This window comes from Apostichopus japonicus, chromosome 7, assembly GCF_037975245.1.
Source record: "Apostichopus japonicus isolate 1M-3 chromosome 7, ASM3797524v1, whole genome shotgun sequence".
Lineage (NCBI taxonomy): Eukaryota > Metazoa > Echinodermata > Holothuroidea > Aspidochirotida > Stichopodidae > Apostichopus > Apostichopus japonicus.
Window position 1 is genome coordinate 11,389,876 of NC_092567.1, and position 27,620 is coordinate 11,417,495.

The 27,620-nt window shown below is 37.5% G+C and overlaps 1 protein-coding gene and 1 long non-coding RNA gene across 6 annotated transcripts in view; one reads left to right on the top strand and one right to left on the bottom strand.

Moving 5' to 3' along the window:
- The window catches only part of LOC139970094 (uncharacterized), a 379,126-nt gene that overhangs the window by 340,523 nt on the left and 10,983 nt on the right, over positions 1-27,620 (bottom strand). The window lies entirely within an intron of this gene.
- LOC139970028 (uncharacterized) overlaps positions 1,073-27,620 on the top strand; it is a 147,691-nt gene continuing 121,143 nt past the window's right edge. Inside the window, exons 1-6 of one of the 4 annotated variants that reach the window (XM_071975580.1) lie at positions 1,073-1,623; positions 9,277-9,348; positions 16,674-16,738; positions 17,123-17,428; positions 18,970-20,145; positions 25,846-26,159. In XM_071975580.1, coding sequence (XP_071831681.1) covers positions 16,681-16,738; positions 17,123-17,428; positions 18,970-20,145; positions 25,846-26,159 — 1,854 coding nt within the window. In that variant the 5' untranslated portion in view covers positions 1,073-1,623; positions 9,277-9,348; positions 16,674-16,680. The remainder of the gene's footprint in view (positions 1,624-9,276; positions 9,349-16,673; positions 16,739-17,122; positions 17,429-18,969; positions 20,146-25,845; positions 26,160-27,620) is intronic. The other 3 variants (XR_011793892.1, XM_071975575.1, XM_071975577.1) reach the window with 3 other exon arrangements.

Sequence of the window (27,620 nt, forward strand, 5' to 3'; positions counted from 1 at the left end):
CCTCTCGCATTCCAACGTAACAACAGTTTGGACTAGCTGCGTGAGTCCCAGTTGCAGTTCGATTGTTTGAAAAAGTACTCACAATGAAAATGTTTCACTTGAAAATTGCGGTAAACATCGAGAAATGTACCACTTAGCTAGATTCCATTGTTCAGGTAAAGCTTCACAAGGAACGTGGTAGCTATAAGATCATGACTTCAGTTCTTGTGGAATCATATACATTCAAGGCGAACCACTAGAGTTGACTGTCAAAAGGTACAAGGGAGCCCAATGGTTAGTATACGTTCAGCCCGAGAAGTGCCATTTCCGGTGATCTGGGGGGGGTATCAAAACCAGAAATTTTCTTGTACGCTCCGAGCCAACCGATGGTGGCGCTCCGCTTAGATAGTAATTCGCGCCCCCCGGGTTAGAAAATCCTGGATACGCGCCTGCAATAGGCGCTTCACGGGTCGCATACCGCTTGGTAATCCCTTCAATCGTACCGCCAATCTTAAAAATCTTTTGTATGGATGCGTGATAAAGTTTGCAATTGTTACGTGATTTTCGGCAAGCAAATGTTGCGGTCTATTTCGGGAATAAAGTGATGTGAAGACGCACCGTTGCGACTGCGTAATTGGCATTACAAAAACGGTTAAACTTATACGATGTACGGCGGACGTTTATCCGGCCGTTCGGTCGGTTAACCGGTTAACCGTTTAACCGTTACAGCCCTAATACGTTGTTATGCGCGATTCCGGATTGACATATACGATAGAGGTTAATGTACACGCCGATTGTTGAGTAATTGTCGTGTGCTTCGTCGACAAGCGGTAAGATTATTTTCGGGGTACAAATTAGAAACTAGAACTTGATCCAAGTTAGAACTTAGCTAGACAAGGACTTCACAGTAGGGTGAAATGTGAATATCTTCTAAATAGAAAACGTTATAAGTTTGATTTAGCGAAATTTTCATTTGAACAGTCCCATATTCAAAATGCGTGTCATAACCAATGAACGTTACTTAAACAGGCGCATTCGTAAAAAATCGTTACAAACGCTTTCACGCCATCAGTGAATACATTTAGTAACTGGTGTTTCCCTGCTATTGTATAAAGTATGACCTCTGCCTCGGTTGGATACATGTAAATAGATTTGTTATGCTACTGCGTTACCTGCAGAAATGACTCATATTTTAGTAAAGCTTTCAAATAAAAGTAAACAGTTTATAATGTGAGCCAAATTCTCAAATCACAACGTATGGCACATCAGTTGTACGACAGGTTTAACACGGTGATCACGATAATACACGACGTAGTGGATGTGTTTCTCCAAATAGCTTTGTATATCGGATTGATGTCTGCACAATTTGAATATGTTGACTGGTTTTGTAATGGAATTCCCATATTGTCACGTTGACGTTAGATTTGGAAAGACTTGATCTATTGCTATGGCATTGTATGTTCATCAACACTTCCTCAACCAAACAGTTGAACATCACCTCCCATTCCAGGACCATTCGATACTAGAACCAATTATCAAGGATTGAATATAACAATGAAGGATTTCCATATTATTGAAACTTAAAGTGATTGAGTCAACGATATTTACTCCAGAACAAAGGACATCCAATTAAACCCTGATTAGGTAAGTAAATAAGGTTAATATATTGTACTTATAAATGGAGGAATTAACGGAGGGAGGTATAGTGCAGGACCTGCTGACAAACGGGGATTCCACCACTCCCCCTTCCCCCTACACACACACGTACACGCTAGACTGTATTAGGTGTCGATTTGTATTCAAGTTATTCTATTTGGAGTGAGTTTGTGTATGTGTGATTTCCCTTTGTTGTTGATTTTGAACTCACCTATCTGGTTCACTTTCTTCTTTGTTTTTTGTTAACAACCTGCACTAATTTGAGCATTTATTGCTCTACACGTAGACCGTTTTGCATTCCCGTTGCGGATTAGAGAAATTTTATTTGGGCGATTGTGTCTAGGAACTTAGGGAAAAAAAGTTTCACAGGTCCCTTCGAGAGTAAACGTTACCCCCCCCCCCCCCACACCCGACTCATCCGCCGTATATTAAATAGGTAACGTGCATTTTGTTTGGTAAGGCACATATCAACAACTAACACACCCTGAACAACAAACCCTGTACTTGTACAAGTACCTTGGAATTTTATAAAGTTATTATATTGTACTAATCAATGAAGGAATTAAGGAAGGTACGGATAGTGCAAGACCTGATAGCCAGGCAAAAGACTTGTACCCCAGTCCCCTCCCATCAAAGTATTAAAAAACAACATGTCATGGATTATGGCTTGTTCAAGAAAATCTACTCTTCTTCGGAGCGTATATTATTACAGCAAAACCAATTATAATGTGCTTAAACTCCGTAGCGGTTGCCATGATACAATTATTCCGTCTGACGTCACTGTGTCTATACTTCTCTATTACAATTATTGTTTCTTTGTGGCAACAAATTCGCATCAGTGGTTTCAATTGTTCAAGTTTATCAAGTATTTTCTGCATACGAAACTTACCCGACTACTACTTTTGTAAAAATACCCTGTCTTCGCTATGCCAGATATTGTACACTGCAATATGCTGGAAGCAAAATGTCTTTATTGTGAATACAGTTATTGTAAGATTAGTTTCTGCAAGCTCTAAATCCAGACCTACATAGCTAGGTCTTCTCAATTACTGGAGAAGTTCAATACACTGAACTACTTAATCCACACTAATCACCATTGCTTACAATCTATAGTGTACACTTTCAGGGAGGATTGTTTCCACTGATGTGCTATCACTCTGGTCATAGACTAGTCATTAATCGAATTTTACGAAGACAATATTTGTACTAGGAACGTAAATTCATGGTGTGTGTAGGATCAAAATCAAAAGAAAACCGCTGCGAGAGAACACGAAATACTTAATACTACTGTAGTCTATAGCCAATGGATCCCCAACACAGTTCTGGGATTCAAACAAAAGCCATTGAATTCGTCGTTCTCACGTTTTTTTTTTTATGGAACTAGAAATCTAAACAAGCAAGTAGTTGGGGAGAGACTAAAAGAACGAAGTCTGTTTTTCTTTACATAATGGCCAGTAAACGGTTTAGTAAATTTAATTTGGTTTTAAAAGCAATGATTGCAATATTGTATTCGAAATTGAGGTCGAATGACTGTCACGCAAATATGTTTACTTATAGATTATTTACACAGTCGAACCAAATGCTAAATACATGATCATTTTGTGTGTGCTATCAGGAGAATGATCGAGGTTCTACTTATTTAAATCTTAAAGCATCTTTTTGAGTCCTTTCTATGATTTTCTCAACCTCATTGACCCCACGATGACATAACGACATACACACCTAGCTTATCTATTCAAATCTAACTTCAAGTGGTGGTATAAGGTCGAATGATTTACAAATTTGAACGTTGTTTCTCTCGATGATATTTTCCGTTAGGTTCGCAATAAGCCCCGCCTATAACATGAATATTTAAATTATTTGAACGTCATGGAATAATGAGGTAAATAATTTCACTTTGCCGACGTCGTAAGCAATCCAGTACACCAATGTATACTACAACACCATGCTCTATTTATGTGCCTTGAGTATGGCTGTGATAACGACTCAGCTTTTTCTGATTGTGAATGAATCTTTTTTAAGCAACAGCTTATAAATAAACTTGTCAGTTATTCACTCATTGGTTGGATTCAAACTAGTGGATTTGGGGAACTGTATGCGATTGCTTTTAAATGAGAAATTTGTCGGAAGACTCTTAACTTATATCTGCAGAAGTCATTTATTACTCGCCAATTGGTGCTCTAGGTAGGGAAGAACTTAGCTAATATTTTAGTTTGATGTTTTGTGATGAATTTATGTAAAAACACTCGACGGACATGTCAATAGGGTGGGAAAACGGCGACAAAACGCAAAAAGCTGCTTTAAGAAGTTATAACAACTTGCAAGCAAAATACCGATTACAGTAGTATCCCACCCCGCTGAAGAAGGCTAAATGGGGTGGGGGCGGGGAATTCGAGAAACATCTTTTCTGTTGCTGAGATATAAATGTTTGAGTTTAGTTATAAAAAAGAAAAGTACTGATTGTGCAATAACCTATCACGTCACAACATTATGCACCTTAAATTGTCTTTGTTTTCTGTTATAATTGAAAGAGGCTTACTTAACCTTTAGTAGGGTAAGGGGACCAGACGTCCCCGATTTTCGGGGACAGTCCCCGATTACAGTGTGCTGTCCCCGATGAACAAGTGCCCCCGAAAATGTCTCCGATTCGTCAAAATGTTCAGGAATTTCGAAAATATTATTAGTACAATAATTGTATAAAAAAAAATTAGTCAAGTGTGCAGTCGCAGAACGGAACTTATAACCAGTATTTCAGGTGGGCCAGTGTAAAGTAGAAACACTGTTAAAATATGCTAGCTCGATCTAGCCTAGCACTCTTTCGACCGTATAATTGGCAACTACGGCGACACAACCACAGTTATATTGTGAGCATAACCACTCACAAGCTCTCAAAGAATCACGTAAAGTAAATGAATTTCATGTGAGAAAAAGCTACATTTTTGAAAATAAACTTGATTAAAACAGTGCTTCTAAGTATCACCATTTTACATCTAAGACACCCCCTCCCCTTAGACCCCTCCCCATATCAGTCACGCAATAAATGTCCATGGTTCCAGTCAGGAAAATATGGTCACCTTATAGTAGGACCATATAATTTAGTAATTTACAAAAGTCGTACCTATCGACCAACTCTTTCCGCGTTCCATACGCATATGACTTGTGATAAATAACTGAATTATGAAACAGACACAGCAGACAGGCTGTTATGCGTATTATAGTATAATAATGACTCGGATCGTGTCTCGAAAAGTTGGGGGTTCGTGGACAACTGTGACATCCACAGGGGGTTCGTGGGGGAATAAAGTTAGGGAAACCCTGGTTTAATGTTTAAGCAGGGGGGGGGTCCCTGGTATGTGCGATAGTCTGTGTATCTAGGGGTATCAATGTATTGTTGGCTGGAAGAGAGTTGGTTCTTGCTGCCGGGGTTTATGTTAACAGTCTGGTGGACATGTTTGTCTCTGAACTTAGTATACGGGGAAGTAACCATAGACGGATAGACCGTGGGGCGGGGTTCAGCTCATATATGTAGCAGGGTAGAGAGCGTTGCGGCTTGTTTTTGGTTTCTGATATGTGTCAATGCTATCGGATATGTCGTAATTGGTCAGTTACTCGTGCATAGGATTCTACACAGTTACGGGGTCGTTTATATTGCTATGCGAGTAGCGTTTTTATACATTAATTTGGTATACATTAAGAACAAGTTGCCAGGCCGAATCCTTGCCGAATTTTATAGCGTTTGTCAGAGGCAATGTTTTAGAAGTTATTTTGGGTCTTCTGCAAAAGACATATGGATCGGATTGATGCACTCTGCAGCTGCGTTGCGTACACTGCTTGTGCGGTTACAAGGCCGTTGCAGCGTAGGGTTCACGGGCTGACGCGGTCCATCGTTAACTGCGCTGCGTTGCCTTTGACGAATTCATCATTTGCTGCGCTGCGTTGTCTATAGCGCAATGCCGACAGTTAAACGCGATGATAGGCAACTTGCGCATTACAGAATAGTTGTGCCGGGATAGGGTTAGTTTATGTACGTTATCCGTGTGCCGTGTTTTAGTCGTTGGGGTATTCCTACTTATATATATATTTATTTGTTTGTCACACTGGGAAAGATGTACTACAGGTACAGTGTAAAAAGACAAGTATATATACTTATAAATCTCAGGATGCACTGTTAGTGTATTTTATTCAACGGTGTTCTCGATTCTATCCTTACCACCCCCCCCCACCCCACACCTTACTTATCAACCGACTACGCTACAACATAACTGGAACGGACAGCGTTAAAATACATTCAATGAGTACTATACAAGCGTTTCAGTGTCACAAGGGGGCACGTCACGGGGTTGGAACGTTTTTTTACGCGATTCCGCATTGAAATATTTGGTCAAGGTTAACGTATACGACGATGGCTGAGTAATTGTCGGGTGGCTCGTCGACAAGTACAAAGGAGCTCTAGTACTTGATCCAAGCTAACACTTAGCTAGGCAAGGACTTCATAGTGCGATGATCTATGTGATTTAAGTTCTAAATATAACCGTTATAGTAGGTTCAATTTAGCGAGAATCTCATTGAACCGTACCCATATGCAAAGTGCGTGTCATAACCAAAATTCGTTACTTAAAACAGGACGATTCTAAAAGGCGTTATAAAAGCTTTCACGTCATCAGTGTATACAGTATATAGTAACTGACGTTTCCCTGCTATAGTATAAGTAGTATGACCTCTGCCTCGGTTGGATAATTATGAATAGATTTGTTATGTTACAACGTTTACTGAAGAAAGGACCCATATTTTACAGGTTTTTTGAAATAAAAGTAAACAGTATGTAAGTGTGATACAATTACTCAAATCACAACGTATGGCACATCAGTTGTACGACAGGTTTAACACGGCGATCACGGTAATACACGAAGTAGTGGATGTGTTTCTCCAAATAGATTTGTACATCGGATTGATGTCTGCACAATTTGGATTTATTGACTGGGTTTTTGTAAAGGAATTCCGATACAGTCACATTGTCCTTAGATTAAAAAGGCTTGATATATTGCTATGGCATTGTGTTCATCACCTCTTCCAGAAACAAACAGTTGGAAATCACCTCCCATTCCAGGACCATTCGACACCAAGAATTCAAGGATTGAATATAACAATAAAGAACTCCCATATTATTGAAACTAAAGGTCTTTGAGTCAATGTTATTTACACCAGAACAAAGGACATCCAATTTAAGTAAATAAGTAAATAAGGTTAATAGATTGTACTAATAAATGGAGGAATTAAGTGAGGTAGGTATAGTGCAAGACCTGGTGACATAGAGGGAATCCACCAGTGGCGGAGCGTCCATACAGTCAGGGGGCGGATGCCCCCCCCCCTGACGGACTCAAATGGACTGCTGGCGCCCTTTTCAGCTTTTTACTACTTTTTATTTATTCGCAATTATTGACTTTTTTATTGCGCTCTCATCTACCTATTGACATTTGTCACATTTTGTTGGCGATGACACCTATTTATTCCCGTTTATCTGCAAATTAGCAAGGCCCGGAAAGGGTCATTTCCGGCGATCTAGGGAGTACCTTTACTCAAAAAATGTCGGTACGCTCCGCGCCAACCTGGGGTGGCGCTGCGCTTAGATAGTGTTGAACGCCCCTACAGACCATTCTCGCCCCCCTTGACCAATACCCCTAGCTCCGCCACTGGAATCCACCACTCCCCCCTACACACACACACACAAAACAGACACGCTAGACTGTATATAGACCCCATTTAGTGTCAATTTGTATCCGAGTTGTTCCATTTTAGGTACATTGTGTGTATGTGACTTGCATTTGCTGTTGATTTTGAACCCTCCTATGTGGTGTGCTTTCTTCTTTGTTTAACAATAAATATATTCTAATCAATTAAGGAATTAAAAAAGTAAGTCAACGTACCCACAACTTCCTACAGTACATAGGTCACGTGTCACCAGTCGGATGAGACAGCTATCTACAACTAGAAAACCTATACTTGCACAGGTACCTTGAAAGAATATGAAGTCAACATATTGTAATTTGTTCCTCACCACTACCCCAATGATATTGTAACGTGACGTATGATGGGTAATAACATCCCCTGTAAAGACTTTTGGTAGTGGAATCTTTCTTTTGTGTTCACTGTGGTAACCTCTGTATTAAGCTGTCTGTATTATGTGCGTGTATTTGTCCCTTCACAGAATTTGCAGTTTAAAGCTTCTATAAAAACTATACCTAACTACATGTCCTCAAGTTCTATTTCGATGTAGCCGTCCTCACAACAACTAGTGCATTTAAAATTAATGTTTAGAGTCGAGGATTAATTCGCATTAAGTAGAAGCTCACTATGCAGGTTATACCTAAGTACCTGCGACAAAAATAAAGGTTGAATGGCACATTGCTACGATCCGCATGTAAAATATAGTTTTACTTTCTGAGAAGGTACCAGATATATGACGTACATGTGAGCATGCGTACATGCTGTAAATACGGTGATACGACCTTAATCGATGTTGGTGACCATATAGCCATATTGGCCCTTCACTATATTGATATAGCGGGGAACATTTACATGTGGCTCAGGCGACGAATATATTGTATTCAAGAGACAAAACTAGTGTAAGTTAACATTCCAGCGGTATGTTAGAGTTATCACTTACATACTTATGTAAGGTACTAACTGAGATGGCGACAATTTAATAAAAAATATTTATGTTTTTTTCAAAACAAATGTTTACAACCTTCTGTAATTTAAAAAGAAGTATGGCTGCTAAAAAGGATCATAAGGGCAAGGGCGAGAGGAGATGGAAGAAATGGAATTAACACCGTTATCTCGCGTATGTCTAATGCACGAGAAAAACAAATATCTCAAATAGAAGGTTACATGAGCTTCTGTAGCGTTGCTGCTCTTGTGTAAACAAGACAGCAATCCGTACACAATCCTACGAACATCTGTGTGTAGTCATGCATACAACCAATGTATGGTCCATTAATCTTTACAGTGGTGTGTAATTCGCTATTTCTGCTACTGTACATTTTAATCTTGATGCTAGACACATTAGAATCACACCCTCCATTTCCTCATAGAATATATATAATTATGATACACACACAGTAATAGCAAAATATTCTCTTCCAAAGGAAAGTAAATACCAAAACTGAATCATTCCTTCCTTATTCACGTTGTATATATTATCAGTATTTTCCTTATCTCATAGTCCTTGTCTTCCATTATATATCTCTGATCCTAACATAATTTTGTCACTATATTTTCCGATCGACTCGATTTTACCTGATGATACCCGGGAAAGTCGTGGTAATAGAGCTTTACGTGTATTTTGGTGTGTTTTACTGACAAGTCACTGCAAGATATGATACGGAATGCTTATATTACTAGACACTATTTCAATGCCTTTTATGTTGGTTGCGTCTGCCACAATACTAATACCAGGGGGACAAACTTTCAACGGCTGAACGAACACGATTACGAACAAGATATCAACATAAAAGTAACTCATAATACTATTTACAACTTCAATATTGTTAAATACCATAACAACTACGTTAGGTTTTTCACCAACGTAGGTTGACGCGACTTTCTTTATTACATAATTTTGAGCTTTCTATCGGTTTACAGATTCCATCGGTTATGCGAGAAGTGCTGATCACCCCAGTTTTATAGAAAGTATCTGGCAGAAATATCTAACTGGTAAGTGAAGCAGTTGATGCTATAGTAGAAAATGTATTTAGTAAACTAACCACACATATGGAAACTTTGTCTTTTCTGCTATGTAGTTCTGTTATGTGTCTTTTGGTGTGGTTTTTCCCCATATCTACTGGATTCTGCTATTAAATACTTTCAATTAGCAGCCTACTTTCTCCATAAATTTATTCAGTTATTTTCCAGCAACGCAAAATGCGTTGGCTCTCCATGAAAATCCATGTCGGAAAGGAAGACTTAAAAGAAAACAACTGTCGTTTGCCAATGGAGAATATTCAGAAAACACAAAATTAATGATAGTACCTAATCATAATTAATATTAGCAGAAACAGATTTTTATGGAACTAAAACTGCGTATGTGAACATTGGCCTCTCCCCCCCATCCCCCAAAAAAGAGCTTGTTTGGTAAAAATACTGTTATTATAAAGAGACAGATATATAAATAGATAGATATGTAGGTAGGAAGGTGGACTGATGGATGGATGGATAGGATGGATGAATAGGATGGATGGATAGGATAGATGAATAGGATGGGTAGAATGGATAGGATGGATAGACTGGTTGATAGTTGGGATGGATGGATATGATGAATGGCTGAATAGGATTGATGGATAGGATGAATGGATAGTATGAATGGATGGATGCATAAGATGAATGGATGGATAGGATGGATAGAATAGATAGGATGGATGCATAGGATGCATATGATAAATGGATAGGATGGATCGAATGGATAGGATGGATGGATAGGATGGATGGATAGGATGGGTAAGATGGATAGGATAGATAGGATGGACGGATAGGATGGTGGGATGGATGGATAAGATTGATGTATGGATAGGATGGATGGATGGATGAATGGGTGGATGGATAGGATGGATGGATAGGATGGATGGATAGGATAGGTAAGATGGATAGGATAGATAGGATAGACGGATAGGATGGATGGATGGATGGATGGATGAATGGGTGGATGGATGGATAGGATGGATGGATGAATAGGATGGATGGATAGGATGAATGGCTGAATAGGTTGTTGGATAGGATGAATGTATAGTATGAATGGATAGGATGGATGGATGGATATGGTTCATGGATGGATGGATAGGATGGATGGATAGGATGGATGGATAGGATGGATGTATAGGATGGACGGACAGAATGGATGGGATGGATGGATGGATACGATTTATGTATGGATAGGATGGATGGATGGATGAATGGGTGGATGGATGGATGAATAGGATGGATGGATAGGATTAATAGGATGGATGGATATGATAGAAAAGATGGATAGGATAGATAGGACGGACAGGATGGATTGGATGGATGGATGGATAAGATTGATGTATGGATAGGATGGACGAATGGGTGTATGGATAGGATGGATGGATAGGATGAATGGCTGAATAGGATTGATGGATATGATTAATGTATAGTATGAATGGATAGGATGGATGGATGGATGGATGGATATGGTTCATGGATGGATGGATATGATGGATGGATAGGATCAATGTATAGGATGCATATGATGGATGGATAGGATGGATTGCTAGGATGGGTAGGATGGATAGGATAGATAGGACGGACAGGATGGATGGGATGGATGTATGGAGAGGATGGATGGATGGATGGATGAATGAATGGATGGGTGGATAGATGGATGGATGGATCGATGGATAGGATGGATGGATAGAATCGATGGATAGGATGGATGGATAGGATGGATGGATAGGATAGGTAAGATGGATAGGATAGATAGGATAGACGGATAGGATGGATGGATGGATGGATGAATGGGTGGATGGATGGATAGGATGGATGGATGAATAGGATGGATGGATAGGATGAATGGCTGAATAGGTTGTTGGATAGGATGAATGTATAGTATGAATGGATAGGATGGATGGATGGATATGGTTCATAGATGGATGGATAGGATGGATGGATATGATGGATGTATAGGATGGACGGACAGAATGGATGGGATGGATGGATGGATAAGATTTATGTATGGATAGGATGGATGGATGGATGAATGGGTGGATGGATGGATGGATAGGATGGATGGATAGGATTAATAGGATGGATGAATATGATAGAAAAGATGGATAGGATAGATAGGACGGACAGGATGGATGGGATGGATGGATGGATAAGATTGATGTATGGATAGGATGGACGAATGGGTGTATGGATAGGATGGATGGATAGGATGAATGGCTGAATAGGATTGATGGATATGATTAATGTATAGTATGAATGGATAGGATGGATGGATGGATGGATATGATGGATGGATAGGATCGATGCATAGGATGCATATGATGGATGGATAGGATGGATTGCTAGGATGGGTAGGATGGATAGGATAGACAGGACGGACAGGATGGATGGGATGGATGTATGGAGAGGATGGATGGATGAATGAATGGATGGGTGGATAGATGGATGGATGGATAGGATGGACGGATAGGATGAATGGGATGGATGGATGGATAAGATTGATGTATGGATAGGATGGATGGATGGATGAATGGGTGGATGGATGGATGGATGGATAGGATGGATGGATAGGATGGATGGATGGATAGGATGGATGGATATGTTAGGTAAGATGGATAGGATAGATATGATGGACGGATCGGATGGATGGATGGATGGATGAATGGGTGGATGGATGGATGGATGGATAGGATGAATGGCTGAATAGGATTGATGGATATGATGAATGTATAGTATGAATGGATATGATGGATGGATGGATATGGTTCATGGATGGATGGATATGATGGATGGATAGGAAGGATGTATAGGATACATATGATGGATGGATAGGATGGATTGATAGGATGGATGGATATAATGGATAGGATGGATGGATGGATGGATATGATGGATGGATAGGATCGATGTATAGGATGCATATGATGGATGGATAGGATGGATTGCTAGGATGGGTAGGATGGATAGGATAGATAGGACGGACAGAATGGATGGATGGATGAATGAATGGATGGGTGGATAGATGGATGGATGGATCGATGGATAGGATGGATGGATAGAATCGATGGATAGGATGGATGGATAGGATGGATGGGTAGGATAGGTAAGATGGATAGGATAGATAGGATAGACGGATATGATGAATGTATAGTATGAATGGATATGATGGATGGATGGATATGGTTCATGGATGGATGGATATGATGGATGGATAGGAAGGATGTATAGGATACATATGATGGATGGATGGATAGGATGGATTGATAGGATGGATGGATATAATGGATAGGATGGATGGATGGATATGATGGATGGATAGGATCGATGTATAGGATGCATATGATGGATGGATAGGATGGATTGCTAGGATGGGTAGGATGGATAGGATAGATAGGACGGACAGGATGGATGGGATGGATGTATGGAGAGGATGGATGGATGAATGAATGGATGGGTGGATAGATGGATGGATGGATAGGATGGACGGATAGGATGAATGGGATGGATGGATGGATAAGATTGATGTATGGATAGGATGGATGGATGGATGGATGAATGGGTGGATGGATGGATGGATGGATGGATAGGATGGATGGATAGGATGGATGGATGGATAGGATGGATGGATATGTTAGGTAAGATGGATAGGATAGATATGATGGACGGATCGGATGGATGGATGGATGGATGAATGGGTGGATGGATGGATGGATGGATAGGATGAATGGCTGAATAGGATTGATGGATATGATGAATGTATAGTATGAATGGATATGATGGATGGGTGGATATGGTTCATGGATGGATGGATATGATGGATTGATAGGAAGGATGTATAGGATACATATGATGGATGGATAGGATGGATTGATAGGATGGATGGATATAATGGATAGGATGGATGGATAGGATGGATTGCTAGGATGGGTAGGATGGATAGGATAGATAGGACGGACAGGATGGATGGGATGGATGTATGGAGAGGATGGATGGATGGATGAATGAATGGATGGGTGGATAGATGGATGGATGGATGGATGGATAGGATGGATGGATAGAATCGATGGATAGGATGGATCGATAGGATTGATGGATAGGATGGACGGATAGAATGAATGGAATGGATGGATGGATAAGATTGATGTATGGATAGGATGGATGGATGGATGAATGGGTGGATGGATGGATGGATGGATGGATAGGATGGATGGATAGGATGGATGGATGGATAGGATGGATGGATATGTTAGGTGAGATGGATAGGATAGATATGATGGACGGATCGGATGGATGGATGGATGGATGAATGGGTGGATGGATGTAGGGATAGGATGAATGGCTGAATAGGATTGATGGATATGATGAATGTATAGTATGAATGGATATGATGGATGGATGGATATGGTTCATGGATGGATGGATATGATGGATGGATAGGAAGGATGTATAGGATACATATGATGGATGGATAGGATGGATTGATAGGATGGATGGATATAATGGATAGGATGGATGGATAGGATGGATTGCTAGGATGGGTAGGATGGATAGGATGGACAGGATGGATGGGATGGTTGGATGGATAAGATGCATGTATGGAAAGGATGAATGGATGGATTGATGGATGGATGAATGGATGGATGAATGGATGGATGGGTGGATGGATGGGTGGATAGATGGATGGATGGATGTATGGATAGGATGGATGGATAGGATTGATGGATAGGATGAATGGCTGGATATGATTGATGGATAGGATGGATAAATATGATGGATGTATCGGATGGATGGATAGGGCGGATAGGATGGATATGATGGATTGATGTGATGAATGTATAGGATTGATGGGTAGGATGGATGAATGAATGGATGGATGAATGGACGGATGGGTGGATGGATGGGTGGATGGATGGGTGGATAGATGGATGGATGGATGTATGGATAGGATGGATGGATAAAATAGATTGATAGGATGGATGGATAGGATTGATGGATAGGATGAATGGCTGGATATGATTGATGGATAGGATGGATAAATGTGATGGATGTATCGGATGGATGGATAGGGCGGATAGGATGGATATGATGGATTGATGTGATGAATGTATAGGATTGATGGGTAGGATGTATGGATAGGATGGATGGAGTGGATGGATGGATGGATATGATGGATAGGATGGATAGGATTGATAGGATAGATATGATAGATATGATGGATGTATAGGATTGATGGATAGTATGTATGGATAGGATGGATGGAGTGGATGGATGGATGGATATGATGGATAGGATGGATAGGATTGATAGGATAGATCTATTGATGGGTCGATCAAAAGAAAAAAAACACTGGGTAAAACAAATTATAATAAGGTTTACACCGATGGTAGGTTAGCAATCTGATAAATTTTTCGTTAGATTGATATAATCAATATGAACTTTAAGTGAATGCTAAAACGAAGCGAAACGAAACAAGAACCGCGTCTAAGTATACTATTGTTCTCAACTGATTGAGCCATGCAGCCACTAGGTCTACTTGTTACTGACCATAATTACCTGGATCTTGCTGAAAGTGGCAATCAAACGCATCATTAGCTTCCCTTAATTTATAGAACATCTACCACAATAGTGTAGTTTTATATCACGATGGAATGCAAGGGCAGACACAGTGTGACTTTTATTGATCCTTTCTTTGCAATGTTGCATACATCAGAGCTAGTATGATCTCAAATGGACTCCTGTAAAGCGTTATGAATATAAAACGTGTTGTATTGTATCATCCTACTCAAGTTAAGTATTGTCGCCGTGATTCAAATTATTAGTTAAGATTGTGAGCTGTGAGCAGTGTTACTGTTGAGCATTCAACATTTGTAGGGAGTATTGGTCAAACAATATCATTGCTGTTGACCAATGAGCCATTTTTGTTAAGAAAAGCTACTGTACTTTATTGTCGTTATCAATTTGTTGTGATTATTGCAGTAATTTGACAAGGAATTTGATAGACGAATTATTGTAAGTTCGTGTTATTATATTTTAGACCTTATTATGCTAAATAACTTTGGACATAGAAAGTTATATCATCATTTTATAATGTTATTTTTAAATAATGTTGAAATGTTACAACTATGAACAACTATGTGAATAGGTATGAAAACATGCAAAAGCAATTCCAATAAGGTGATAATTGATTTCAAATTAAATGTCATCATGTACTTCCAGACTCCTCAAAATAAAGAGCAAATGAAATAATATGACTACTGTCCTTGTACTTACGTAACATTTATTACATTATATTATTTTTCAAGTGATCGACAATAAACTTTAGAATTGTGTAATTTTAATAATGTTTCAAGATCAAGCAAATCCAATAGTTTTTTCTTTCCTCGACACGTGATTAGTACCAATGTCGTTTTGCTTTGAAGATAATATTGAATAAAATTGAGATGGTTTGGTAAAGTTGAACTCAACTACTTTCAAATTAATGTTTTGTCGACTTTTTGTTTCTGTCTCTATTAATAACTGTGCCCTATACAGCTCTAGAGTAGTAATAATTTGTTGCGGTAAATAAAAGAAAAATATGTGTTCATCGTAACAACTTTTTTTTTTTTTTTATGTGGATAACAGTGACATGTCGATACTAATTTCAATATAACATGTATTTGAGAGATAAAGTGAACAAACATTCAAAGTATATAGGACAGTCAGCGTGAATACGCTAACACATAATATCATTGAGATGTACCTAGTAAGTGATTACAATTATAATCATAAAAGACCAAGTTCATTCAGATTGATTGCATCCAATACGACTATGAAGAAAGAACTTTAGCAGTATTTGAATAGGTTGGATGTATAGTTAAACTAGTCACTATTTGGAGAATTAAGTGAGATATAAATACAATATCGCAAACAATTTGTGCTAACCCTTTTTTAGGCCTTTAAAACCAATTCCCGTTCGGTTCTATCAATCTTTAAATTATGATAACAACTTACTGATTTTTTTTTTTCAAATCCTTTCATATGCCGGTATAATCAGCAATTCAAATTCGTATTTTAACTGTACAGTTATACGCAATTATGTACAATAAAAGTTAGATTCATACACATCATGTATAGCAATTATAAATTTTGCACCATCGGTAACAAGAGAGAGACAATCAGCCCAAAAAATGTAACACTAACCATTCAAAGTATAAATATTCTGGAAACCCATTTATATTCCGAGTAATCCAGTTAATGCCTTGGCCGTGGAACTTTACATAGAATTTCCAGACAAGTAAATGTTTATTTTGCATGCAAAATTACAGATCTAAGATGGCTGCCAATTTTAATCCCGTGGACATCAAACCAGATTTTAAGAAGGCAGTAAACGGTAAGTTTATATACCGAACAATTCGCATTTAGTAAGTAAATTGACGTTTCTTGTGTTCGGCTGTTTTATTTACAATCCACGGTACACTGTAGCGTTTTCTAATTTAGTTGAGAAGCCATATTCACTTTTTCTTTTATAAAAACCGTAACATTGGCGAATTTAATGCGGATATCATGAAATATATATTGACAATATAATTTCATAAGAAAATCAAACTTTTGAAAGTGAAAGGGATTACCAGGTCATTACATTTTGATCGATAAGTTTAAAGTTTTTTAAGTTCATATCACTAACGCATCCGTTGGTTCTACATTATTTCATATCTGAAGGAGTGTTCCATGTGCTAGTTAGGTGTCTTTTATCCTCTTTCGTTATTTTCAACAGGTTTTGGTAGTTTTAAAGTTGCACTTGCTACCGTTCTGACTGTTAAAATTGTTCTTGATCTTGCTACGTTCTTTGAATATCCGCCTGTCGTGATAGAAGAGTTGAGCAATGCAGCCAGTGCAGGCCTTCTCATGATTCGTTATATGGAAGAGAGAGGACAAATAGAGCCAACAAGTATTAAGACACTTCTGTGTGCGCTGAAGAAAATGTGTCTTTCTGGGATTGAGATGCGTGTGAGAAAGCTTTATGAGGAACATACAGGGAGACTATGTTCCAGTGATGAAGAGTGTAAGGCGCAATTAGAAGGTACTGTAACTTAAAGCGTATCTTTATACATGAATGTTCGTATGCACTCGCAAAAGACCTAAGAATGCGCATTACCGCCACGGTTTTACTGCGATTCATAATTTTCGAAAGATTTGCTACAATGTTAATGGTGATTCGATGATTTACTAAGGAGTTGTTTTTTTTTTCATTTACAAGTTACCATGCACGGGAGTCTATTCTTTGATTTTCTCTATTTTTTTTTAGGTAAGTCGGATATTTTAAGTAAAATTTCTTGAAAGCATACAAAGTATAATTTCAACTTTAACAAAAAGTGAAGGTTGATCAAATATAGCTGGAGGTATGTTCATTTAACAATCGAAGATAAAATAGTTTGCGTGTAATAATTAGACAAGATGATTAGGTGTACAGTATTTCTTTTTATATTCTTGATCCTAAGGTCCAAGCCGTCTACAATAGTTCTGAATGAGATAGTTTACTTGAATTCTTAGATAATGCTACATGCCCAAAAATTAATATTCCAATGCTCCATTTTCGTTCTCACAAAACGTATCCAATGGTTACTATCCATCTTTTGAATGGATCGAACTGAAAGTATTCTCCTTTTGTATCTCTGACCGCAGCGAATGGTAAACAGAACATAATCCAGTTAAATTCGTATACTTGTAACTTATTCCCATTTACCAACGGCCTTAGGACATTGATATTCTCTTTTAATAAGTAATCGTATATGTTACATTGTTCAAACTAGGATGTGTATAAAAGTTAGTGAGACCGATAATGGTATAATTTTTCAATTTGATGCGCTTAACATTTGCTTTCTGCTTATGGGTATATCTGTAGTAATTAGATAATAAATAGAATATGACAATAATATTTGATAATTTGAATTTCACACTGTAATTTTTACCAAGTGGGTTAGCAATGCTAATTAAGTGATTGCTAGTGAATAACACGTTCACCATAACATGAGAGCATGCACGACATGGAAGTAATACCACCTGAGGATGACGTTCTTTCACTTATAAATGAACTTAAGAGTTCCATTAACAGTTCCAAGTTCTATAGAGTGAGGGGATGGATTATCTGTTTAAATTCAACGCTATTGGTAGTGATTAGTACATCTTGGTGTGATATTTAACATTAACTCAATGATTAGGCATATATGATTACATTATGATAGTTGACACCCTCTACTTTGACTTCGTCTCCGCTATAATAAGAATTTTAATGGGTAGTGCAACATAGTTAAAGTAAAGCTCAGTTAAGCATCTATTGCTATCAGTGTTTTAAAAATATGTAGCTTTTATAATAAAAATTGGTAACCCATTACATAATTTGACGTTACGTCACCAATACAAAAAGTAGTTAAAAGTACGCTAGACATACTTGGTGACTGATATTTAACCTTATGTAAACTGAATTTCACAATTGAGTGTTTATACTGCACTCCCGTTTCACTTAAACCAACTCGATGATAGGTTTGTTTCAGAAGGTCAAAATGTATGCATGTAACCTTTCGAGTGCTAAAAACTCTTTAACTGTTTTTTCTTTTCTCTCAGGAAAGAAAAACGATCTCATCAAGTATGCAAAAACAGCCTATCGAAAGCAATACGAGACAGCTAAGCCATTTCCTTCCATGAGCAAGTGTAAGGTTAATAGTATATTTGTTCAGGGAGGTATTTACTGCTCCGCTCAGGAGGGTGATTTCATGCAAAAGCCCGATGTGCTAGAATCGTTAGATTCTTACAACGATATTCTAAACAGCCCCAAAACTAAGTCAAATAGAAAGATCATCGAAGCTGACCCTGGGTTCGGGAAATCAACACTTGCATCACAGTTTGTCTATGACTGGTGTACTAAGAACCCTGAATCTCCTCTCAAAGATGTGGAAATACTTATATTTCTCCAGTTGAGGCAACTGGAAGGTGTAAAGTCTATATACACTGCCATAAAGCATTCTATAGTGCCCGAAGATGAGGACATGGACGACTCTTGCATTAAGGAAATCCTCAAAGTATACAAAGGGTCTGTTGTCATGGTTTTTGACAGTTATGACGAGTATCCTGACAAGAACACCAAAACACATATCTCCTCCATCATTGAGATGAAAATGTTTCTAGAGATTCTTGTTATCATACTTACCAGGACATTGAACCTCCCGCCTAACTTACACCCCGAAACAAAACGAATCAGATTAACAGGGTTTGGGGTGGCTGAACGTCGAAACTATGTCCTGAAGGCGGTGGCTGATGATGTCCAGTTGGCAGATCGGATCGAAGAGCAGCTTCAGAGAAACCCATTCTTAAGAGATCTCTGTCAGGTCCCTCTGTTCTCCACTATGGTCGCTCACATAGCACACGAGAGGCCAGAAATCGAGATATTTAGCACAGTAACAAGATTTTTCACTTATGTGATCGCATGCATTCATAACCATATGAAAATCAAGAGAGATGCTAATACTGAGGTGCCTGCTTTTGAAACGGAACTAGCTAAACTGTACCGTATTGCTTTCGACGGCCTCACACGGAAGAACCAGCAGATGGCATGGGAAAACACCTATTTAGTTTCAGAGCTTGGACAAGAGTTTTATGATAACTATATAAAGCTCGGGATGTTTGCACAGGAAGTGGTTTTTGACATTTCCCAGTGTCGATATAAGACGGAAGCACGAATATGGCACAAAATCATCTGTGAATTTTATGCCTCCCATCATCTGGTTTGGATTCTTAGTGAAGGTAAGTCTTCAGTGCAGATAATATTGATGCATAACCACAGTTTGTCATCTTTGATGTGTAAGATAATGAGTAAACCTTAGAGATGGAAATATTGTTCGTATGTGTTTGTATTTGCATAGGTAAACAGCTTAAGCTCATCGTACCCCCACACCACAGTGTCTGTTACGTATATATGTTAATTACCATTTATACTACACGCGTGGCAATGTAAGCAAATAAAGTCATCATATGTCACCGACCCAGTTCAACATAACAACGATTTGGGTTTGAATCTTTCTATATGTATGCTTGTTGTATTTGAAGACAAGAGCGCCAAAAGGTAGAGATACCCTCAGGAAGACCAAGCCAAAGTCGGAAAAAACTGACTACACTGGATTTACAAGCAAATTGTACACATCTGGGTAATCTAGGATGGACACGAGTTCTTATATTGTTGTGCATGTATAACCATATTGAATACTTTGACTTTTGTATCTATTAAAAAACACGTTATTCAGCATATTCACTAGATTTTTGCTATTTGTACTCTTCACTTAAATAAAATTATCCCACATATTGTTCAAAGCTTTTCCTGTGGTTAAATTTGATTCCTTCTCAAAATTGCTGAGGTAAAAGTCAAAGCTATGCAAGTAAATTCATAAACCAGATCCTCATCTCATTTTGTATCACAAAGATATGAATCCTTAAAGTTGGTAACATTTTGCACCTGGCAACAGTACAATGAACGATATCATCAAGGCAACGCAGCTGAAATAACTTTTGTTTTTATGTTTCAATCATTTATCAAATAGCCATGAAATATTAGCCTTAAAAATTGTTTTTTTTTTCCTAGATATGAGTAGTAGTATTGATATTCATGATTCAATGTTACTTTCAGTGTTCGATTATTTGTTAAGTCAAGCTAATCCAAAATGTATTAAAATGAAGCTTTTGGTAATATCTCATCTCACAAAGATTTCATAGATGACCTGGTCGACTACCACAATAACAATACACAAAATGTTAGAACGTAAACAAACGCTGTGACTATCTTCATCCTGGGCGAATTTTGTTTTCAAGTATAGAGACAAGGACACGAACTAATAAATTACATTTAAAGGAATCTGTAATTTGGTTGACGTTGTAAGAGTGAAATACCAGTCAAAACCTAATATCAGAAAAATCAAAATATTATTTTCATGACCTCATAAAATTAAATCATTCTCTGCAAGTTCTCTTTTTGCTCTGTAATTGTTTTTTAAAGAAAGTTTACAATTTCGAGGGTAATATGCAAAGAATTATTTGTCAAAACCTTTACCAATTCTAGCAGAGTAGAACTATAGAGAAGCAGCACTGATGACCCTAACTCACATGTGGTCATAGTATCATACATATGCCCAATTATTTGCATAATAATTTGCATAGTAATCTGTTACTGAAAAAGGAACTTAAGGTCGTACTCCATATTAATAAACTAACTGTACACAATTCTCTGTTAAGAGCCTCAATCAGGATGTCCCTTTCACATTGTAATACCATGTTCAGGCCATACCACTCCAAATTGGAATGTTCCTTTTAAATAATTGTTCATATGCCGTTATCTCAAGAAGATAACTATATGCAAAACGCCGCAAGTTCAGCTACAGTAATAGTCTTGATAGTATATGTACCAACAACCACAATATCAGCCAGGATATTGTAGGAATAGGAGTGTTTTGCTCTCCAAGCCTCTTTTAATGGAGTTTGCAAGTTTGTTGGATTGTGAAAACAAGGAAAAGACAGTTTTAAATATGATTCAATTACTTCAGTGGAATTATGAATTAGAAATCAGAATCTAAAGGCCAGAAAGTTCCCAAACAGATCACACTAAAATTTGAATGAAATTATGTATCGAGAATGAAATATTTTCATCAGCATGAATGACTAACACTCGGCTATGAAGCTGAATGCCAATGGCAACTCTTAAAAACTCATTGTACTGTTGTAAACATGATAAATTAAATCTTAACCAGGAATGCAAAAAAAAAAAAAAAAACCTTCAGGTTTAGATTACATGCAACGAGCTGCTTCTTCAAATATATGATGATTCCATTCTTTAACAGATATATATCTTACAAGTTTCCACAGTTTGCTCTCTGTTTCACTGACATGAAAGGACCATTGAAGATCACTAACTAGAACATAGTGATGTATATCAGTAATACATCCACTCAACATTTTCTCATTGATGACAATATTATCAACACTTGACCAAAACAAAATAAAGAGGTCTGTTATACTATGTTACAAATTTGACTGGTTGAGAGAAATACATTCAGTTTAAGTTTTCACTGTAATATCTACAAAATGAGCTACGGTATGACTGTTTTCTGTGTTGTAAAATGTGTCCCTTCACAAACTGAATTGTTAAGATCAAGTTTACTGACAATGTGAGCAAGCATCTAGCATCTAGCAGAGATGCATGTTTGACTCATTCTTCCTTTTGGCTGCAAATAACTTCATATAACCTTTGACCCCAACTTACCCAACCTTTGATTAATGACGTCCTCACAGGCAACAATTTTAACAAGTAGCATTAGCAATGGGACCACTGTGGTAAACCAGTCAGAATGACCTACATTATATAAAGTAATAATGATGATATCACTCATAACATTGCATATGGCTCACTATGGTAAGCCATCATGTTCTGTGCTGATACCTAACATACATAAATGAAGCATGTAATGAATACAGGCTTGGGGTTACTATGTACTGTCACACTTGCCTGTCAGTACTTACAATGCAGTAACAAAGCATGCAACGAAGACAGGCTTGGGGTTACTATTCACTGTCAAACTGGCCTGTCTGTAGTAACAATGCAGTAACTGAGCATGCAATAAAGGCAGGTTTATGGTTACTATTCAGGTAGCATACGTCCATTAAGAGCCCCATTGACTTACACACTATATCACAAAAGTAATGTGGTCTCTAAGTCTAGATAGAAGTTTCCACTAGCTAAACGCTACCAATTACTGCATAGGTGACAAGTTGGCCTTTCATGGCATTATCCTTTTTTTATACCATGACCATGCAGATATTTTGCTACGAGAGCCGGAACTTTTCGTTACTTGTAAACAAACCTCTTTACTCAGTCGTTAAAAAACAAAACTGACAAAAAACAATTGTACGCTGCTCCTGGGAGGGCTAACTGGACATAATTTGCCTCAATTTACCCAATGTTTGCACCACATGTGCTTCCATTCATGCTCTTTTACATCCACGCCACACCAAAACACGTCCTAATTGATAACATAGCAATAAAGATGTTCACCTGCTCCTAATTGGCACTTTTCCTGAAGGAGAACTCTTTGGGCAGATTAATATAGACTCTAATAGGTGTACGCCACATTCACTGTCATCCTGGTCTGCTAGTACTTACAATGCAAAAATAAATCATGCCACGAAGGCAAGTTTCGGGGTTACTATTACTGTCACACTGTACTTACAATGCAGCATGCAAATAAGACAGGTTTCATATGGCGGGCCATCAGTCTCAAATCATGGGAGATCGACTTATACCGATTTAAATCGACATATACCAGTTTCCTTCGACTTATACCAGTTTCCAGCAGCTGAAATTGACTTCTACCGATTTAAATCGACATATACCAGTTTCATTCTACATATCATCGATTTATTTTACTTATCATCGATTTAAATCGATGATAAGTAAAATAAATCGATGGTATGTCGAAGTAAACTGATATATGTCGATTTAAATCGATGATATGTAGAATGAAACTGGTATGTGTCAATTTAAGTCGACATATACCAGTTTCATTCTACATATCATCGATTTATTTTACTTATCATCGATTTAAATCGATGATATGTAAAATAAATCGATGATATGTTGAAGTAAACTGGTATATGTCGATTTAAATCGATGATATGTAGAATGAAACTGGTATATGTCAATTTAAATCAACATATACCAGTTTCATTCTACATATCATCGATTTATTTTACTTATCATCGATTTAAATCGATGATATGTAAAATAAATCGATGATATGTCGAAGTAAACTGGTATATGTCGATTTAAATCGATGATATGTAGAATGAAACTGGTATATGTCCATTTAAATCGACATATACCAGTTTCATTCTACATATCATCGATTTATTTTACTTATCATCGATTTAAATCGATGATATGTCAAATTAAATCGGTAGAAGTCAATTTCCGAGGACTTATACCAGTTTCTAGCGTCTTAAATTGACATATACCTACTTAAATCGACATATCATCGATTTAGCTCATTAACATATTCCAAATCCCTTTCGGTGATGATTGACATGTGGAGATACATCACGTGTAGTCAACTGACAAGGCGTGCGAATAACTAAATAGTTCCAAAATTACGAAGCTAGCAAGCTAGCAAGGGTGTTCATCATGGTTATGTCAATGGTAATTATGAACAATTACTTGCAAAAAGATTTCGGTGTAACAATAAGGCTGAAAAAAAAAACTGATATGTCAATGACGTGCAATTATCTCAATGCAAACTGGGCTTGTCTACTCAAACACGTGGCGCTATAGTATAGGAATACACATGCAACTGAATAGGCCCACAGTACGTACACAGATGTAATTACCTAATCCAGTTACACCGTAAACAAAGATGACATTGTACTGCAGTGAGGCCTACTGTAAGGTTACGTTTTAATGTAGCTAAATATATACCCATGGGGTTTAACAATTACAGTATTCAAGCTCAAGTCATGCATTCCAAAATGCTCGTGTTTATTTTTTATACACGTGATGTATCTCCACATGTCAATCATCACCGAAATCGGGATTTGGAATATGTTAATGAGCTAAATCGATGATATGTCGATTTAAATACGTATATGTCAATTTGAGACGCTAGAAACTGGTATAAGTCCACGGAAATTGACTTCTACTGATTTAATTCGACATTTCATCGATTTAAACTGGTAGATGTCGATTTAAATTGACATATCATCGATTTATTTTACTTATCATCGATTTAAATCGATGATAAGTAAAATAAATCGATGATATGTAGAATGAAACTGGTTGTGTCAATTTAAATCGGCAGAAGTCAATTTCATCTGCTGGAAACTGGTATAAGTCGGAGGAAACTGGTATATGTCGATTTAAATCGGTATAAGTCGATCTCCCATGATTTGAGACTGATGGCCCGCCATAGTTTCAGTGGTAATATGCAATGTCACTGGGCCTGTGCTTGGACCTAAAATGAAAGACTGAAGCATGTAGTGAAGGTAGGTATAGGGTTGTAAACCTAAATTCTGAATATTTTGGCCTCACAAAATATAACATTAATTGTTGACATATTTGTCTGAGTTTCTGTCAGGCACAGTGTATTCTTTTTAGAACCTTAGATAGACCATTAATACTATATGTCGTTCTGCCATCATTGTGTCTGCTGCCTAGCACAAATATTGAACTTGAATCAATCCCTGAGTCATGCTTTAATTACAGTGATATTAATGATGTCACAACACCATAAAACAAAACATCGTTGACATACACCATGTGAATGATAGTTTTAAAAATAACTTTATATACAAGGGTTACTTATTAAATTATATGGTACAGTGACACTATTAATATTTGTCAACACCGTGATCTGATGGCTGCAGTAAAATATACACATTAAAACCCATATAATCTGTCTGCTTGGATAACAGGAGCGTCTTCAGCAGCAGCAATCAATGTGAAAGAAACCTTGAACAGCATCAACCCGCTTGACCTCCAGTATGTCTATCGCTTTGCATGTGGACTCCACAAGTCAGCAGCAGACATCATCATCAAACACCTACAGGAAACCAAAGAGGGACGTCAGTTTGCAGTTCTTTGTATGCTTGAACAAGAAGAAAATTCAGACCAATTCAGGAAGTCAGTTAAGGACTTGGTTTCAAGAGATATTTACATTACCTTCTTTCAAACCAAATTATTACAGAGGTCTATCATACAAGTCCTTGAAGTCGCTTCAGCTAATCAGGTAATTATCTATTTGTATATTGAGACTCTCTTGGTTTAATTTATGTAATATTTGTGACTCATCTTTGCTACACACATTGTTTAGATTTATATTACAACAGTTTATTGCAACTAACAGTTCAACTCTTTTCGTATTTACTCCTTTGGGTTCGGATTTTCCTTCTCATTGTGGATAGACAACAAACTTACTAACTTATTAAATTTCCTTTCTGAATAGTTTTGACATTCTAAATAAGTTTCTATCATCTCACTCCCTTAGTCGGAAATGTAAGAAATATAGCACCACATCAAAATACACGTCCCAACAGCATGCATGCACATAACAACTATTATTTTGTGTGAAAAGATGACCATTGTCTCAATGTCTAAATGTAGCAGCAATGATTTGATAAAACAATGTGATAGTATAAATCTTAACAAAAGAAAATGGTTCTTGGCTTACCTTAGAAGACACGAAAGCAGGCTCTTTGAATTATCCTTTGTAGTATTTACTGTTGTGCTTGTTATGGAATGCTGTAGTGAGTTGACTTCTTCTCAGCTTTCCATGAAAAGGAATGAACAAAATAAGAACAGATGTGTAGCAAATAAATTGCATTGGGGCAGTAAAGAATATGTTAGTGATCAGGCCTGTCCATGAAACAAAATTGTGGAAAAGCAAGATATTAACCAATGATATTATCATATTTTCATAATGTTGGGTTCACTTCGGGGAGTTGACAGCATGTGGTTTATAAGTGTATTAAATTCCTTTCAAATAAGAACATAGATGAATATGCATATCACTTTATGATCAGGGCTGAAACTGTACATCCCATTGTATACTTAATTGGGTCTGGCGGTCTAATATGCATAAGTATGCATAAATACATTAAAAGATAATTACTTAATACAGCTCAATTGCCTTGATCAAAGGTATTCAGCAAAACCCATTCCCACTTAAAAAACTGAATGTTGAGAATAGAGTTGTAAAGACACTCACCCACAAAAGAAATTATGTCATCAGTGATGTTGGATGTTTGAATTTTCTTTTCTAATTCCTTGAAAGACGTATACATGAAAACCGCTTTAATGCAACGTTGAAAACTGTACCAGCTGGAGGTCAAAGAAAGAATAAACAAAATAATTCAAGCTACCTTTCACTTGATATGCAGATGAAAATGAGATCCGTGATAACTTTTGTACCACTGTAAAGAAAAGTGCTTTACTTAAAGTATCTATTGTGGCATGTACTTGAAACTAGTGTTCAGTTAGAACCATTGAAATAGTTGCTGACATCATGCTATCAAAGTCTTTCCGTATGTCTTAAATAATGAGGATCTATGAATATTTATACAGTTATATTCTCAGGGCAACACATTTATTGTTTACTACTGCTGTTTTCATCTTTGGGTTGGTTGGACTGACATAGCTCACAGCAAGGGACTTTAACATTATTCAAAGCATTTTTGCGTTTATCATGGAG